This window comes from Prionailurus bengalensis, chromosome D2 (assembly GCF_016509475.1).
Source record: "Prionailurus bengalensis isolate Pbe53 chromosome D2, Fcat_Pben_1.1_paternal_pri, whole genome shotgun sequence".
NCBI classification, from domain to species: domain Eukaryota; kingdom Metazoa; phylum Chordata; class Mammalia; order Carnivora; family Felidae; genus Prionailurus; species Prionailurus bengalensis.
Window position 1 is genome coordinate 74172632 of NC_057351.1, and position 19347 is coordinate 74191978.

General features: G+C 41.5%; 1 protein-coding gene across 2 annotated transcripts in view; it reads right to left on the reverse strand.

Moving 5' to 3' along the window:
* RAB11FIP2 (RAB11 family interacting protein 2) overlaps nt 1–19347 on the reverse strand; it is a 39871-nt gene that overhangs the window by 11975 nt on the left and 8549 nt on the right. The window contains exon 4 of one of the 2 annotated variants that reach the window (XM_043597672.1): nt 18097–19235. The exons of the other annotated variant lie outside the window; for it this stretch is intronic. Coding sequence (XP_043453607.1) covers nt 19202–19235 — 34 coding nt within the window. The 3' untranslated portion in view covers nt 18097–19201. Of the gene's footprint in view, nt 1–18096; nt 19236–19347 lie in introns of those variants that run through there. 2 annotated transcript variants of the gene reach the window in all.

Sequence of the window (19347 nt, forward strand, 5' to 3'; positions counted from 1 at the left end):
AGAAGAAGAACTTTAAACCATCACAGAAGAACTTCTGACAGCATTTCCAAAGGACACTATCCTGTCGATCTTCTTGATTAACTGTAAGAGTAGCGACTAGACGCCCAGGGCTCCTCCTTGGTGGCAAATGTAGTTGGGAGAGGAGTATATCCTAAGAACTACACGTGACGTGTAACACTTTTAATGAATCTGAAAAGAGGAAAAGAAAAAATGCCCCATTTACAATGAAGCAAGGGCAAAGGATAAGGTGAGCCTTACGACAACGGATACTTAAAAAAAAAAAATTTTTTTTTAACGTTTATTTGTTTTGAGAAAGAGAGCAAGCACGCACGGGGTAGGGGCAGAGAGAGAGGGAGAGAAGAGAGAATCCCAAGCAGGCTCTCCACGCTGTCAGCACCGAGTCCGACTCACGACCTGTGAGATCGTGACCTGAGCTGAAATCAAGAGTCGGACGTTAACCGACTGAGCCCCCCAGGCACCCCAACAACTAGTATTTTATTGACCTTAACTGTGGTACCTACCGGGCACCCTTCAGAGCCCTTGACATGTTGACTCACTTAATCCTTGTGATGTGCTGTGTTGTTTCCGTTTACAGAAAAGGAAAGCGGCACAGAGAAGCTAAGAAGTTGACTCAAGGGAACAGAGTTACTAAGTCGAAGAGTCAGGATTCAAAGAAAAGCAGCCAAGCTCCGCCGCCCGACCTCTGGGGCCATGAACCCCGCTTCTGCCGCACAGGTGTTCTGAACTGTGAGCTCACAGAGGGCTGGTTTCGGGGAGTCCAGGGCCACTTCCCGAGGTTTCTCCCAGTCAGAGATGACTACGAAAAGCCCAAGACTCAGATCGTCTTCAAGAGCCGGACAACAGGCTGAAAAGCAATAGGTTTTTGGAATAACTGTGCCCACCGTTTTCAGCGTCCCCCTCCTGCTCCAGGCTGCCCCTCCCTACGCCCCAGCAGGCCGACCTCTGCACAGTGCATCATCTGGGCCGCCCTGCCCAGCGGCTTCCTGTTCCTCTCTGGTCCTGAGAGGCACCTGCAAGAGACGGGGGACAGAAAAGGGGAGGCAGGGTTTTCATTCCCCGCCCCACCGCCGCCTCAAGCCGTCCCTGCTGTGCTCCAGGTTGAAGCAGTAGGTTCTCTATCAACAACCACAGATGCAGCCACAGCTGTCCCTTCACACCTGAGCACGGCAGTCCCTTCAAGACACTGCTGGTTCCTGGTGCTATCCCCTCCCTCCTCGGTGTCCTTAACCCCAGGCACCCCCCGGTGCCTGGTCTCTCACTAAACGTTCTTCAATGATCTGTTCTGACTGTGTCATCTGTTTCCTGCTGGGGCTCTATAGCGGACACAAGAACATACAATAAATGCCATAAACTCTTAACTTCATAACTGAAAGTGGTTAAAGACAAAGGCTTGTCCTCTTAATCTACCAGGAAGAAAGAAAAAAGAGAGAACCAAAGAAAAACGATCTACCACAATTATTCATATGAATGATCTCCACTTCCCCTTTCCCTGCGATTTCTGGCTTCTGCTCTGTAACTACTTATTTTAACACTCTTTTCTTTCTTCCCGGAATATACACAGTCTCCCACTTTGTAAACGATAATTCACATTTACATGCCGGCCGCAGAAAAGTTCCGGGCCTTCATTTAACAACACTTTTCACACTCATGGAGCTAGAGTACGTTCAAAATTATTTTCAACTTAGAATTACATTATTAAAGACTGATTGCACTTGCAAGTTCTGAAATGGTGTCACTGCTCAAAGTGACTGGAAATTTGAATAATCCCGCCTCCTGTTTATATACTGCCTTACAATTTATAACACATTGTCACAAACCGAATTTCTTGAAACGAGTTTCCAAAGGAAGAGTCCTCAAGGTGAGATACGGCTACTCACGGCCAGATCCACTCAATCAAAATCCCGGCTGATCAGTTTCACCTTGTGCTTCCCCTACTCGCTCCCTCTGCCGGACCTGCTCTGCGGACTCACCACCACCCCGGTCATTCCCTAATCCTTTGCGGTTCCTCACCTCTCCCACCAGAGCTTGTACACAGCCCTCTGACACTGCCCCATTTTTATTTTGCCAAGTTCTAATCCCTCCCAAGTAACCCCCGCTGACTTTGCTACTCACCTGCTACCATCTGAAACTATCCCCCACCACCAACACTCGCTGCTGCTTTTTTTTTTTTTTCAACGTTTTTATTTATTTTTGGGACAGAGAGAGACAGAGCATGAACGGGGGAGGGGCAGAGAGAGAGGGAGACACAGAATCGGAAACAGGCTCCAGGCTCCGAGCCATCAGCCCAGAGCCCGACGCGGGGCTCGAACTCCCGGACCGCGAGATCGTGACCTGGCTGAAGTCGGACGCTTAACCGACTGCGCCACCCAGGCGCCCCCGCTGCTGCTTTTATAATCATCACCGACAAATTATTTTTATCAAAGGCAACCAACAGCCTCCTTCTCTTTGGCCTCTCAGCACCATCTGACACCAAAAGACCGGTCTTTCTTTTTGGGACTCGCTTCTGTGATATCTGGCAGCCGAGATTTTCTCCTACGTTACCAATGACTCCTTTTCCTTGTCATCTTTGTCTTTTCACGCTGGGTATTTCTTAAGGTTCCGTTTTCAGAGCTCTTTCTACTGTACCTTGGTGCTTTCATATTCTCCCACCACTCCACCTACCACCACGATGATGCCTGGTGACTGCTAAATCTTTTCTCCTCAACTACAACTGCATCACCCTCTGTAATACCACCTTTACAAGTGTCTCTTTAACGTCTAGGCTTGGATATCCTCCCTGTACCTCAAAATCAACGTGTCCCAGACCAATCATCATCTTGACTTCTTATCAGTTCTGTCCGATTTTCCAACTTCTGCTACAACCAAGTCTCCTGGCGCCCCAAGGTGAAGCTTCAGAGGTACCCCTGACTCCAGCCCTCAGCTTGTATGCCTCATCAGGAAGCTGCCAGATTCTGGACATGGGTCTCCCGAGGTTTCCTTCCTACTCGTGGTCACTGCTACCTTTCTGAGCCTAAGACCACATCACCCCCAGTCCAGACTAATCCAACAGCCTCTTCACAATCTCTGCCTTCACAATCTTCCTCGTCCAATTCAGCCTAGGCAACACGGCTGGGTAGGACGCCCTAAAGCTCAAGTCTAACCTTGTCAGCCATCTGTCAAAAAACTTCCGGCCTCCAACTTCCTCACAAAAAAACCAATTTCTTAGCCTGGTTTGCAAAGCCTATTGGATTTGGCTCAATTTATCTTTCCAAACTTATTGCCCCTCCCCTAGTTCAACCTATTTGCTCTAAATTTCAGATTTTTAACGAAGAAATGCCACTGCCTATTTCAAAATATCGGGATTAAAAGAAGGTTAAAAGAAGTGAACATGAAATGTTTTTTATGACAAAGTGCTATTCAAATATAAGGTATGTCAACCTAGACACGGATCTTACAACTTTCATAAAAATTAACTCAACATTGATCACAGGCCTAAATGTAAAACACAAAGCTATAAAACTCCTAGAAGATAACGCAGGAGGAAATCTAGATGACCTTGGGTATGGTAATAACTTTTCAGATACAACACCGAAGGCATGATCCATGAAAGAAAGAACAGATAAGCTGAACTTCATTAAAAATTTCTGCTCCGTGAAAGGCATTAAAGAGGAGGACAAGCCAAGCCACAGGCTGGGAGACAATGTTGGCAAAAGACATCTGATAAAGGACTATTATCCAAAATACACAAAGGACTCTTCAAACTCAACAATAAGAAAACAAACCCACCCATCGGAAAATGGGCCCCACATCTCAACAGACAACTTCACCAAAGAAGGGATGCAGAGGACATTAACATATGAAACGATGCTCTACATCCCGTGTCATCAGGGAAATGCAAATTAGAACAATGAGACACCATCCCACACCTGTAAGAATGGCCAAAGTCTAGAATACTGACAACACCAAAGGCCCACGAAGATGGGGAGCACCAGGAACTCTCGTTTATTGCTGGCGGGAATGCCAAATGGTGCAGCCGCTTTGGAAGATAGTTTGTGGTTTCTTACAACACTAAACATACTCTTACAATACAACCCAGCGAGAGCACTCCATGGCATTTACCCAAAGGTGTCAAAAATTATGTCCACACAAAAGCCTGCACACAGAAGCTTGATTCATAACTGCCAAAGCTTGGAAGCAAAATGTTCTTCGGTAGGTGAATGGATAAACTGGGGTACCACAGACAGTGGAATACTATCCAGTGCCAAAAAAAGAAATGCCCTATCAAGCCATGAAAAAAAGACATGACGTGCATATTACTAAGTGAAAGAAGCCAATCTGAAAAGGCTAAACTATAAGACATTCTGGAAAAGGTGAAAAACTAGAGGCGGTAAAAAGATCAGTGGTTTTCAGGGTCTGGGGGGAGGAAGTGATCAACAGGCAGAGCCCAAGGACTTTCAGAGCTGTGATAACACTCTGTATCATACTATAAAGGTGGACACGTGTCATCATATATTTGCCCAAACCCACAGAATGTACACCACCACAAGTGAACCCTAAACTATGGACTTTGTAGAGTTACGATGTGTCATTGTAAGCCCATCAATTTTAACAAATGTACCACCTCAGTGGGTGATGTTGATAATGGCAGAGGCTACACATGTGTGGGGGTAGGACACATATGGGAAATCTCTGTACCTTCTGCTCCATTTTGCTGTGACCTAAAACTGCTCTGAAAAAACTAAACAATTTGTTTTTTAAGTTTGCCTTTTGGGAATCTATCTTAATTCCTGGATTCCCCGCCCCTTCTGCTATAACTTACTTGAAGAAAGAAATGATACTTCGTTAATCTTTTCAGTCCTGGCATCTGACCCAGTGCCTAGAGCATGGCAGATGCTTAACAAATAGATGTTGACAACAGCCAGTGCTTAATAACAATGTCTAAGAACTGGGCTAATACTTGACCAAGGAAATCAATGGTAGGCCAATACAAATTTTAACAACAAGATTTCAAGTCCCCAAAGAGCAGAGGAAATCATTTGTCTGAGTAACAAAGATTAATTAATTATACCTAGACCTGACAGCATATTAATGGAATGTCTTTCAGTTCTTTTTAAGATAGGAAGAATTATTCTGAGGCTTATAAACTGCTAATATGAATTGACCTAAGTTTCAAATTGGTGACCTATAATAAAATCAGTTCAACTAGCCAATCTATCCAGTTTACCAATCAGGTCTACCAGTTTGAGTATTTGACCACAATACAGATTAATTTGAGATTTTTCTGGCAAATCCTGAAAACACTGATTCCGTAGAGGTTCAATGTTAAAGGAGTGTAAAGAAATGTTCATGATCCTCTTTATAAAAGTCCTAAAAAATAAAGTATCCAAAGAGAGATTTCACTAGTAAACACAACCTTTAGCATATTTCAAGAGGGCTTCAGAGGCAAGGTGGAACGCAATATTTTTTTTTCCCTTCTTTTTAGGAAAAGAAAAAGTTAGCTCCAAATCAAATTAATGATATTTTAGATTAAAATACTACATGATCTCTCCTGGGACTGGGCACACACACTGAATACCTGAATGGCAAAACAAAACCTAATACATAAATGTCTACGGGGATTAACTGTAATTTACTTATTAATATTCTCACAGGATGTCTTTCATGAGATCTCACAGGCAAGACAATTAAAACCTGTGGTCAATGACACCAGAGATCATGGACAGCAAATTCAGAGCAAGCTGCTTCTCGATCATGAATAGTAATGAATATATTGTTGAAGATGTCCTAAAATTTGAGGACTTAAAGAGATCTATGAAATTAAGGTACATTTCATCAAGAATATCATATTCAATCCAATTTAACTTGCCATTTTCTCCTGATGAAGAAATGAAATAATTTTTTTAAATACAGTAGGTCAAACCATTCACAAATTTCCAAACCTAAGCCCTATGGCTTGTATGATCAAGGCCAACCCAGCACCCTTGATCAGCCTTTTCTCGTGAGAGGCTGAGGACCTGGGGAAAGGAAACTCCTCCCTGGAGGGAGGGGAAGGGGTGACAAGTTGGCCCTGGGTCCCTTTGGCCTAGGTAAAGAAGGCCAGAGAGTACACAATACTCTGGACCAAGAGTACCAAGCTGGCTCTTGTACCTGGGACAAAGTCAAGTTGTGGAGAGGAAGTCAATGGAGCCCTCTGGTCACCAGGGAGGCCTCAGAGGTTCAAGAACACCCTGCAATTAGGCCCCTGGCCAGAAAGCAGCAGCTTCCCCAACCCCAGTCATCTTTGCTGAGCCTTCAAGGAGGGACGCCCAAGGCAGCCAGACTTACCAGGGCCCTTCCATTAGGTGATCTGCACCCCAGACTCCTGTGCATACTCTCTGGAAGCAGAGCTGCTGGGGCAACTGGGAGATTTCTGGCTTCTCTACACCCTCAGCTGAGAAGACCAGCCCTGAAACTTTCCGGGTGATCAAGAACTGATTTCACAGGGCTACGAAATTATAAAATTTTGCCGGAAAATATATTGTCTTGTGTAAAAATATACTCCCTAGACACTTCAAAAGTCGGCAAACATAATTATTTTTATTGGAAATTATACATTATACTGTATCCCTCAGCCAGCTTTTTCTGAATGGTTCTTCATTATTAAAATGGTTCTTTATTATTAATAGTAAAAAAAACCAAGAACATTTTATTATTTTTTTTTGAGAGAGAGAGAGAATGTGGGCACATAATCGGGGGAGAGGGGCAGAGAGGGGGAGAGGGAAAGGGAAAGAGGGGAGGGGGTGAGAGATTGAGAGAGAGAGAGAGAGAGAGAGAGAGAGAGAGAGAGAGAGAGAGAAGAGGGAGAGAATCCCAAGCAGTCTCCGTGCTCACTGAGGAGCCCAAAGCGGGCTGGGTCTCACGACTGTGATCATGACCTGAGCCGACATTAAGAGTAGGACACTCAACCAACTGAGCCACCTCAGCACCCCACTAAGAACATTTTAAACACAGGAACCCACTGATTTAAAGAGTGTACCTCGTCCCATTTGCAAGTTTCTGACGCCACAGTAACTTCCTCATATTCTTGCTCGTACGAGCGATATAAATAAAATTACTTTTCACTGCCAACGGTTTCTATTCGAATTTAAAAACTGAACTTGAAATGTGGTTTCACTGGCATCATTCTCTGATTTTGTGAGTGTCTCTTCCTGTTCCGGCCCATATCATACATGCAGTAGCCATGTCGCTGTTCTCTGGTCGTCTCCACAATTGTTTTCCTTTCACATCGCTCATATGCCAAAAAAATCTTTACCCTTATTATAGCATTAGGTGCAAATTCTTCATTCTGATATTCTACGTTCCCATTAACAAGGTCCCATCTCCACGGCTACCTCCAACCTTAATAGTTTCAGGTAGGCTAGGTCCCTGATAGCCACTTAAAACACTAACTTTTAACTCATTTACTGGTCTCATTCTAATCTCCATTCAAAACAGCACTTTCCTTCCTCTCTCTTCAGAGATCCATCCGTTGAGGCTCTGACAATTCTACCTTTTCCATGATGCCTAGACTGCCTGACCTCACCCATTTAATCTCCTGTCATTTTAGCTCTCTGAGCATTTACTAACTGTACCACCAATTAGCACAATTAATTACGTATCTTGTATCTATCTGCCAATGATCCTAAAGACAGAGACACTGCCTTATGCATCCCTGTTTCACAGTATTGACAGAATTGTCATAGGGGCGCCTGGGTGGCTCAGTAGGTGAAGCGGCCGGTTAGTTCTAAAACTAACATCTTTTTTTTAGGATATCACCCTAATACATACTGTCTTGTAGTCTAAAGATAAAAGGCACAAAAAGATGGCATTATAAGACCCTACCCATCCCTATTATTGCATAAAATAAACTGATGACAATAGAAAAATACCTTAAATTTTGGTTATATGTATTTTTTCTCTTATGTGAGGAATATTTTTTAAAACCAGAATGATAGAACATTAAAAACATCAACTAATATTACTTCAGGCATATTAAAGAACCTTGAGTGGAGAAACCACTCAAGCACAATCTTATCTTCTTGGTGAAAAATAGAATACAGGACGCTTTCCCCAACAAAGAATGAAAGAGCCCACCTCCAAATCTGGTTAGAAGGGATACACTAGTGCCTGTGTGAATTTCCTAAGGCAGCGACCCTTTTCCCAAAGGGCACTCTGGAATGTTCTGAGGAGTTTTCTGTAGGCAGCATTTATCTTTCTTTTTAAAAAATTTTTTTTAATGTTTATTTATTTTTGAAGGAGAGAGAGACACACACAGAGTGTGAGTGGGGGAGGGGCAGAGAAAGAGGGAGACACAGAATTCGAAGCAGGCTCCAGGCTCCAAGCTGTCAGCACTGAGCCTGACACGAGGCTCGAACTCACAAACCGCGAGATCATGACCTGAGCCCAAGAAGTCGGACGCCCAACCGTCTGAGCCACCTAGGCGCCCCAGCATTTATCCTTCTTATTTTGGTAGTCTGAACTGCCTTCTTTAACAATTTAATCTAAGCTCAGCCACATGAGTTTAGAAAATATTCACCATGATTTAAGGTAAAGCCAAAGCTTAGATATTTACCCTATCCTTATTAGAGCTATGCAAGAATTTCTGAACGCAAGGTTTCATAGCAATATTGATTATAATACTTTTGCCTTGCAAACTAATACATTTTCTACTTAATACGGAGAATATTTTACTTAATGTGATTTAGTTTATCAAAGATTATTATGGAACATACATCTTGAAAGAAACTAGAAAAACTATCAAGTTTATTGTTTTCTGCCAAAAGTATATCCCCCATCAATGAGAAACATGAGCCCCTAAATTCGACTTTAAGATTTAAGTTGAGAATACATTATTACTTGGAAATAATGTAACTTATTTAAAGCGATTATTACATACTCTGTAGATGCCGTGGAAGATGCCCCCACTTTCTGGGTCGCCCTGTGGCAAACAACCCTAAGCACTTCATGTGCACCTACATTATTCAATCTCTTCTGCGACTCCAAGGTTACCAAGCTGGTTATTCCATTTTACAGCTGAAAAACATGAGGCTTAGAAAGGCTTTAAATAAGACCATACAGGTCTCAATCCAGACCTGAGGCCTAAATTTGAACCCTTAGTACCTCTCCTAAATTCTCTTCAGAATATTCTACTATTACCGCATTTATATTTTCATGTTACCCGGCAAAATCTTTGAGTGGAAGAAGGTAATCACATAATACGTTCTGAAACAAATATTAAATTATGTGCGGTATGATTTCCATTTTTCATTAATGCGGGGCACTTAATTTCTTTGAAAATGGAAAAAAAATCTATATGAAACAAATATACTGTTTACCTCTAGGCATCAAACACGTGATGAACCTGAACCCACCCCCCCTTCTCCCTCCAGGATCCACAACAAAGAGGTCCTTATATTTAACGCAGGGCTGCTGCAGGGCCCTGGCTAATTGGCTCCTTGGTCCCCTGAAGTAGCAAACGTACTTCCTCAGGAACCTACCGGGCAGGGAATGACAGACATAGAGTATAGCTCCAAGACTCCAACTAAAAAAAGAAATGGCAGAATTACCAAGTAGTTAGTAAAGAGCTAATGAAGTTAACAGTATACAGTCACTGTTTATCAAATATCCTTTCAAAATGCGTCTCGCATTTTTTTTCAATGAGTTTTGTTGCTAGCTACTAACATAACTGTCTCTCCACTCATTCCCCAACTTACAAAATCATTTTTGATGGCCGAGGTTAAGCTCAAAGGCCTCTTCCTTGAGGAAGCACTTCCCAATTTCTAGCCAAGTGTTCGTCTACCTTTTGTCTATCGTGAACTCCGTGTGCAACAACACACAGTTCATTCTGCCTGGACTATGGGTCACTGCTTACATATCCCTCTCCCTAGTTTGCGTGGCTACTAGGACTTTAGTCCACTATGAATTCTATCTTCAAGCCACCCACCCTTAGCCCTAGTAGAGCTACATATACATGTCTGTTACAACAATTTTTAAAAACTGGTGAATTACGTTTTACTCCAGGCCAAGTTGACTCATGTAATTGCTATTTAAGTGGTATTAGCACTTTTGTCAGAAAGGTTTCTAAGATTAAAATAAATACATAAAATACACACATTTTTATCTGATGTATGACATATTATATTTAACATGCAATATTTATATATCACATGTTAATGTTTGTATTATGTTATATAGTAGTATTGTATTATGTTTAACACATCAAATCAAAGAACAATAATTTGTTCTTAAAATATAAGTTCAAGGAGACAAATGTCAAATATCTGGATCTTAATATTCTTAGAAACTAGTTAAACGTATAAAAAGGAAATTGTTTCATAATCAGATTAGTTGCTTTATTTTCTATCATCGGCAGCTATTTAAAACAACCTGGCCACAGGTTAACACTCCTACCATATATTAAAATATAAAAACAGTACCTGTATTTCAAAAGTCAAAGCTTTACTGTTTTGGCAAGAAGTAGCCACGGGTGAGGTCATTAGTCATAGTGGCGCAAAAGAAAATGTTCTAAACATAGAAGCAGGGGCCTGGACAAGTAGTGTATGCAGAAGTAAGGGCTAAGTATGAAAGAAACAGAAGTTATTCTCTTGAAAGAAACAAACAAAAGGGTTCCAACAAGGACACGATTTGGTAAACTCAAAACCGCTGGAGAGAAGTACATGTAGTCATTACAATGCTAAGGTGAACACACTTTAAATGCATTAAATCCATAAGCAATTACAGAAATCTGCATTGTTGTGTTCAAAGAAGCCAAGTGTGTTTCAGTATTCACAAAATCTCAAGAACTATTATTACTGTGCTGATACTAATTTCCTTGTCTTCAATAACTCAGAACACATGATTTCAATTTCTAAAATAAAGTTCTAAAATAAACAAAATAGCAACTCATTAAAAAAAACCCAAAACTTGAACCTCTCCATTAAGACTAAAATGTCAACTTTGATTCAAAACTAGGTCTGACATTGTTGTAATATAGATCTTCCTTGACTTACAATGGTGTCATGGCCCAATAAACTCATCATAAATTGAAAATACCATAAGTTGAAAACGCACTTAATAATCCAAACCTACCAAACATCATTGCTTAGCCTAGCCTAGCCTATCTTAAATGGGCTCAGAACACTTACATGAGCCTACAGTTGGGCAAAATCATCTAACATGAAGCCTATTTTATCATAAAGTGGTGAATATCTCATGTAACTTATTGACTACTATACTGAGAATGAAAACCAGGATGGCTGTACGGGTACAGAGTGGTTGTTAAGTTGTCTGACCTCGTAATCGAGTGGCTGACCACAAGCTGTGGTGGCTGCCGCTGTCCAGCCTCATGACGGAGGATCCTACAGCATTTCATAGGCCCAGGAAAAGAGCAAATCTCAAAATTCCGAAGTATGGTTTCTACTGAATGTGTATTGCTTTACCACCATCACAAACTTGAAAATTCATAAGGTGAACCATTGTAACTTGTGTTTCATCAAATTTCAGACACTGATGAAAGACATACCATTGGAATGATCCTTGTTTCTTCTGCTTTACCAACCCCCCACCATCCAGACCTCTGCACACAAAAGTAACATCTCCAAGACGTTCCTTTCTTTTCCAACCTCACTGCCAAGTAATCTCCACCAACTCTCGCCCCCACAATCGTTCTAACTTTCTAACTAGCTTTTCTCCCCCTTCCCATTCATGTCCCCACCAGAGTCCCCCAAGCTCCAGGGCTAGCTAAGATAATTACTCTGATACTATCACGACCTAAGTTAAATATCTTTCACGGTTCCCCAGTGCCTATACAATGTCCAGTCCTTAGCATGGAGTTGAGACCTAATACGTACATGCCTGCTTCTATGAACTCTAAGAGCAGGATTTACACCTTGATAACCTCTGAGTTTCTTGTATATAGTAAGTATCCAGAAATAATGCAAATGAAAATACCATTTGATTCTCAGATCTGAAATTTAGAGTAAATCATCTGGAAGGCCTGGATTAGTCACCCTGAGGAGGCAATGGAATGAATCAGGAGACCTGCAAGGGCTTTCTTTTTATTCTTAATCTTCAGAGTATAACATGTTTATAATAAAGGTCTGCTGATTGTGGGAGTCTTCTGAACCAAAAATCAATTCATACCCCAACAATTTCAAATTTATGCAGGCCGCACCCAATGTCTGAAATTGGGAATCTCTAGAAAGTACCATAAGGGCATGACGGGAGGGACCTGTGCATATTATAAAAAAGCTACACTGGTGAAAACCAGTTGCCTTTCTGGCCTTGATCCTGAGAGCTTTAAAGGGAATGAGGAAAGCAAGGTCAATTTGGAATAGACGATTTTAGCCGACAGGACACAGGTAAAGACTAAACAGAACAGCAAATGTCTAAAACAATTAGAATCATATCATTTGTGTCTTTCCAATGTATTGTTCTCATAATGCACAGGTTCATTAATGGCGATTAACAAAGATTATTAATCTATATGTAGCAAGCTTCCCTGCTTGTTGGTCTTACAAAGAAATAATCCTCTCAAATTCTATCTTAAAAATTAAAATTTACATATTGATTTACAAAATTTGGTGTACTGGGGTCACTAGAATATAATCTTAATACTTTCCTATCAGAAATCTCAAGGGGACTTATACACTATATCTTGTATTTGATCATATCATAACAACTTGTTCTCTTTAACTATTGGACTCGCCGTGTTATCCTGTGTCCAGTGCCTAAGAGCTCGTTAATTACCTAAACTATATCTCCATAGGTCTTGTTAATTACCCGTCTCCTGTCTCAGAGGACCTTGTTAATAACTTGTACAGTCTCTCTAAAGAGGTCCTAACAACACATTAAAATTAAAGATGCTTTTCTTTTAGCACCTGTCAAGTGCTGTAAATTGAGAAATTTTCACATCAGTTTATTAGCCTACAGTAGTTTTTGTGGATTTTTTTGGCTGGTTTGCTTCTCTCACAAAATCTCTCTGTATCTTAATCTCTCAGCTCAAAATAACAACAACAACAACAACAACAACAACAAGTTAACAAAGTTTCGTCTTTTTTTGTTATGGAGCTTTTTTTGTTTTCAATTTTGAAGTCTATAAATATCAATTTGCATTAGTGAGTTAGCAAAAGGATGGCATGGTCGGTATCTGCAAATTAACCCATCGGGAAATGTACCAATTAATGAGAGCTATTATAATGAGTATTAGGATGACAAAGGGTAAAAAAAGTTTCAAGTGGCATCTGGGGAGTTCGGCAGGAAAGTTCTAGTTAGTGTTGAGGGAACTCATCATATTGCATATTCCGTGCTCCCAGTCACTGTTTCATTGGATACATTCTGCAAATCCCGGGACACTAATGGATTAGTGGCTCTAAAAATCACCTCAAAAGTTTTTGTTTTCTGTCTCATAAATGAGGCTACAAGTTTTCAGCTATGTAAACGGTGTATAGCCTGTCATGAATAATAGGCAAAATTATCTTTAATATTAGACAAACAAAAAGTAAATACTGCTATTAAAATAAACCTCATGCACTTTAAGGTCTACCACGCCAAAGACTGGGTTGTAAATTCACACGGGAGGGGGACAAAAGGTCCATAAGGAGTGTTATAAAAATGAAGATTTTAAAACCATGAATGGGATTATTTCTTTAGGAGCATTTGTTCGCTATAACTTTTTAAAATCAAAATGTAGGCCTCTAGTAAACAGTCTTTTTTTCATGAACATGTTCTGCAACTCCATAATAATGATTACACGCTTATAAGCCTATGGTGATTGGTGATTTGTGAAAATAAGAAACACATTTAAATATACATTCTAGGTAACAATTTTTTATACCTTCTAAGAAAGGTATGATACAACCATAGACAGGAATTGACTAGTTAAGGAAAGAAAGAAGGGAGAAAGGGAAGTAGGTCAATGTGATCCCAAAAGTAAAAGGCATTCTGTCATGCAAAATTATAAAATACTAGTGATAGATAGGAGTTCTTGATCTCAGACACTATTTCTGCACTGTCCTAAGAAACAGCTAAAGGGCACACAGGGTTTTCCACAGCAAATACTGTCAATGGAAATCCATGCATATATGTTCCAATAAAATCAGTAACACCCGAAATGATATTATAAAACATACCATTAAGTGAACATAGAGCAACTGAGACTTTTTGCCACATGGTATTCACAACTACAGTAAGGCGGAAAAATAATGAGGGGAAAGCATGTTCTTTGTGTGAGTCACAAACGGAAGGATATTCCCAAAACGAAATTCTCCACTAAAAATACCTCCCGTAAGTTCTTGCTCTCCGATGAGCTTCCTCTCTTAACATCAAACATCAGCTCTCCATACAGGGTACGCTTATATTATCGACTGTGTATTTTTTTTTTTTTAATTTCAGAATAAGACATACCCAACGAACTTTTTCCTTAACGAATTCCCTTGACTGGGTAGAGTTCTTCAATCCTACACTTTTTCATGGAGGCTCAGAAGAACACCCATCTCAGAGTTTCTCTTCAAGTTATTATAGGTAGCATATAAACACACGCATGTTTTGTGTTGTTCGTCACTACTGATGCCTAGGTTTTACCTGAACCCTGAGAAACAAATCATGCACAGAGGCCATAAATATTAAACCGTCAGACATTTCAATGCCTACCATGATTTAGATGTGTCTTAGCTATTCGGCAAAATCTCATAGTCCTCTCCACATCCCTGTTACAGTCAAGCTGATCTCCTTACTTTGGCCTCCACCTCAGCGAAGGCCCTGTCAGCAAAACTGACATGACGATGTCACCTATTCAACTATGAGTTCACCAACAGGACTCCTCATTCCTATTCATCAATGAGTACTTACTGAGCTCTTAGGAAATACATGATATAATTTAGATTAGTGATTGTTAAACCTGACTGAGAATCAGTGGTTAAGTCTTTAAAATGTTGATTTTTATTTCAGGGCCCATTCCACTAAAGATCCTAACTCAGTATGAGATAGGACCCAACAAACTGTAAGTTGAAAAGAAGTCCCCAGGAGCCCCTGATGATCAGCACTAAGGATGTGCACCGATGTAGGTGCTGTGGGGCACCCACAAAAGAAGAATTCAGCATAGCTGTTAACGAAGCTTAGGTAGCTTAGGAAGTCTGGATCTGGTGTTACAAATCAGTGGTTCTTAAACTTTTTTCAACTAGGCTTTTTAAGCACAGCAAAGTTACCATGGCCCCTGTGCCCTAACGATTAATAATAGTGCTAAGGGTTGTGAGAAGTAAATGCAAAAACTGCAGTTCACTTAATATTGTAAAGATGTATCATTCAGACAAGGTTTACCCAGTTATGCTTCGTTAGGTGGCCTTCCACACGCGTTCAGGGACACAGGCTGCCCCTCTCTTATGGCTCTGCCCTTCTCAAAGATCTCCACTCAGTTAGCCTGGGGCTCCGCCAACTAGTTCAGTAAACTGCCAAATAATAAATACCTTTGGCTTTGGCCTTCCTGGCCATACAGCCTCTGTTACAACTACTTGACTCTACCACTGTAGCACAAAAGTACCCATAAACCAACGGGTAGGCTGTGCTCCACTGAAACATTCCTTACAAAAATAGGCAGCGAGCCAGACTTGGCCCCCGAGCCTTGTTTGCCAACGCCCTGGTCTAAGGTAGTGAGGAAGAGAGGCAACAGTACGTTGACGACTATCCAGTACGTTTTCGCGAACAGACCTGAAGATGGTCGACATCTCTTCGGCTAACTCTTCATTAAGCCAGAACTTCGTCACATGTCCCCACCTAACTAAGGGTCTGCGTCCGTCTGAAAAGAAAGGGCATCATGTGTGCTGAACACACCCACCCCTTCCACATTCCACTGGAAGACCGGCCCAGTGTCATAGAAGAAATGGCTGTGAACAGATTATTTAAAAATGGTGCAACACACACACAGGGGTTTTTCGTTTTCGGAAAATTATATACTGCTGATGCAAACAGGCACGACTTTACGAATTGTGGAGTTAACCACACAACACATTAGTTGATGCTGATGATGCCAAAGCACCTGTGATTTATAATTAAAAAAAGCAAGCGTAGCAATTTTAAATCACAGATAACTCGATACCCATCATAAAGCGATGAAACATCTTCCTGAAAATGACAAGAATTCCAACTACACCTTCCAGTCCACGTGCAGTAGGCGCTTCTGCAGCATGCCAAGTGTTCAACGGCATCCAGACTTTTCAGAAGTGGCACAGACCACAAAGTCAATGCGGTGTACTCACCGCACCCCATTCAGCTTCTTCCGGGTCCATCGCTGAGCCCGATTTCTTCACTGGCTGCACTGAGGCCGGGACGTGACTGCGCTCTGGCCAAGGGGACATCTGCAGAAGTGACGTACAGCACGGCCAGGCCTGGCACATGAAAGCGTGCTGTGTGGGGGCCTCCGCTCGCTTTGCCTGCCGCCTGACCTTGGGAGACAAGGTGGTAAATGGTGGCACAAGAAAGGAGGAGCCTGGTTCCAGAATACTAGGGTGGCGCTGAACGGCTGCAGGGAGCAAAACACTGGCTTCCCTCGTCCCCGGCATCGTGAGTCAGGAGGCAACAACACGGAGCTGTATGCTTGTACCGTGATAGGTGATAAGCCACTGAAATCTGGGGTTATTACATTACAGCTGGTAACTTGCCTAACACTGGGTTCTTACGAAACTCCAGAAAATGTGCTATTTAGGGTATGAATATTACATTTCAGGAGTCCTTTAAACACACTCAGATTCTGAATAATGCTTAGTTGTACACAAAAAAATGCACGTATCTGCCTTTGTGGCTCTGTCTTCCACGTCCCAGAAGATCTCGATCTCTGCAGCCCACCCTGGGCTGGAAGAGGAGACTGAAGGAATAAAAGCACATTTTAGGAAACCGGTCTGCCAAGCTTTGTATTCATTCACTCAAAAATGTTTTTTTCTAACACCTGCTACCTGCCAAGCATCAGGCTGGAGACTCGGGGCAGAAACACGAATGCCATGTGGGCACTGCCCTCAAGTTGTCCACGGCGGCGGGAGGGACAACAGTGACCAGCCTGTATCAGTGAACGATGGGAGGCCCGTAGAAAGGAAGACTTACGTAAGAAAATGCTGCAGCACACGGATCAATTACCCTCTCCACCTCCCTAGAAAGAGCAGGCCGGGCTTCCGAGAAGAGGGGCAGGGAGATGAAAGAGACTGCAAGTTAGTGACTGCGAGGACAAGCGTAGAACCCCCGTTCTCTGTTGGAGTAATCCCACAAAAAGCCTGATTCATTTCTCCTATCAGTTTGATGCAAGACTGTAGGACCTATTCCAAGAACAGAAGCAAAATACCTATTTGTTTGTGGTTTACAAGGTGCTTTCTTCAGGTGGATTTCACTTTTTACTAAGAAAAACTGATGTCTAAGAAAGTGTTCCTTGGTCCTTTCCAGTTTTAATCCTACGCTATGCACACGCAGGGCAATACCACGGCCTCCCTGCACCTGCCATCACAGGTGAGCCAGAGACACCACAAAGAACACGATCCAGTTCCACAGCTACCCAGTTTACCCTCAACTTTGCTCAGCATTCTCGCAGACACTAGTCCCAAGAGTCCAGGAGACTCTAAACAGATCGATTTAGCACAACTGGAAAAAAATAACCTGCAGCACACGTCCTAGTGATAGGAGGCCATAGCTTCAAAAGGGCCTTCGGTGGAGATGTTAATGTGAGCAATCTAAAATGTCTCCTATCACTGAGGGCTGATGTCGGGACGAGAAACAGGACCATACTGTTACGTAACGACATAACTACCTTGACCGTATTCTCCAAATTCCACTCAAGATAAAGCTGCTTTCTGGAAGTTTGAACTGCTTTCTTTTCCAAGATCTATTTATAGTCGATCCTCCTTCTTCACACTATAAATTAGAGCAACCCGCAACCCTTTTATTCCAAATGTGTTACATTTACCACAAACATGGTTTGCACACAGATGAAAGGTTAACTTCCCAGGAACCTGGATGGTTGTTATCCTCATGCCTGACATCCCAAAGAATAGGGAGAAGAGAAATAAAATTTTTAAATCTTGTTTTTTTGTTTTTTTTTTTTTAAAATGCTTGCGAGCGTTTTATGCATATATCAAGAAACAACTCTAATTCTGATAGAAATAGCACTCGTACTGAAATCGCCCAAACAAAGCCTGAATCGGGCAAAATGCCACACTCACTTTTCAAATCTGTGGCAGTCCATGTGAACAGCCCAAGTAAAGGGCAATTAAAGAGCTGAGGACACTTATTTTTCCATATGCTGCCATAATTTAAAGACCTTATTTTCCTATCATTTCCCATTTTTCTTGCTTTTCCTTGACTCTAAAATTATGTAAATTATCCAATCTCTAAGTTATCTCAGACAGTTGTTTTTAATTATCTTCTTCATAAAAAGAAGTTCAGTGAAAGTGGGGAGAAGCAAATATATTCCTATTTACCCCTGTAATTTAGGACTTAATATATGCAATATACTATGTAAAATCCCAAAATGAAATATTTGAGAGCGGCATAACAAAACTACGGACTCAATAAAACATTAATACCACATGACAAAAATATATTTCTTTGGAGTGTAGTTTATAAAGAAAACCGAACAGTACTTTTTAAAGCCATGGCAAATATTTATTGCTAAAAGAAAACGAAAGAAACACGTTTCCCGTGAAAATGTTAAATGCCTACTTTAACGCGTCATTAGGAGATCGGAAGACAGGTGGGAGAGTACGGTCTAAACGGGTGCTTGTTAGCACTGTATTTTTCGCTTCTAGTGGGACAAAACAAAGCACTGCTTTTGAATAAAGTATGATACGACAGTATATAAAACATAATAACAGCTACCGTTCACGGGTTCCCTATCTGGGCCCTGGCTTTATACCATGTACTTGATTTGTAACTTATCATCACCCAGTCCTACCAGGTAGGTATTCTTTTCCTTGTTTCAAAGATGGAGATGATGAGGTTTATAGAGGTCACAGAGGTAGCGAGCCAGGGTTCCCGCTCCGGTCTGCATTCTAGACATTACTGCCTTGAGGAAAAACTTCTATTTCCCATGGCAGACACTCTACGATACTATTCTATAATTGCTTAGGATTCCAATACATTCATCTTAGTCTTTGCTTAAGGTTTCTTTTAATCAGCTGTTCCACGGTGGACTTCTGCAAAATCCATAAGCTCATTTAAAGGTATATTCACAGTTCCAACTTGTACTAAGGAATAAGAAAAGTACCGTTATATGCATAACTGAGAACTCAGATTTTGAAAACCTAATCTTTATCACTACCATGAGAGTGAGCATTCCCATGCCTACAAATCATCATA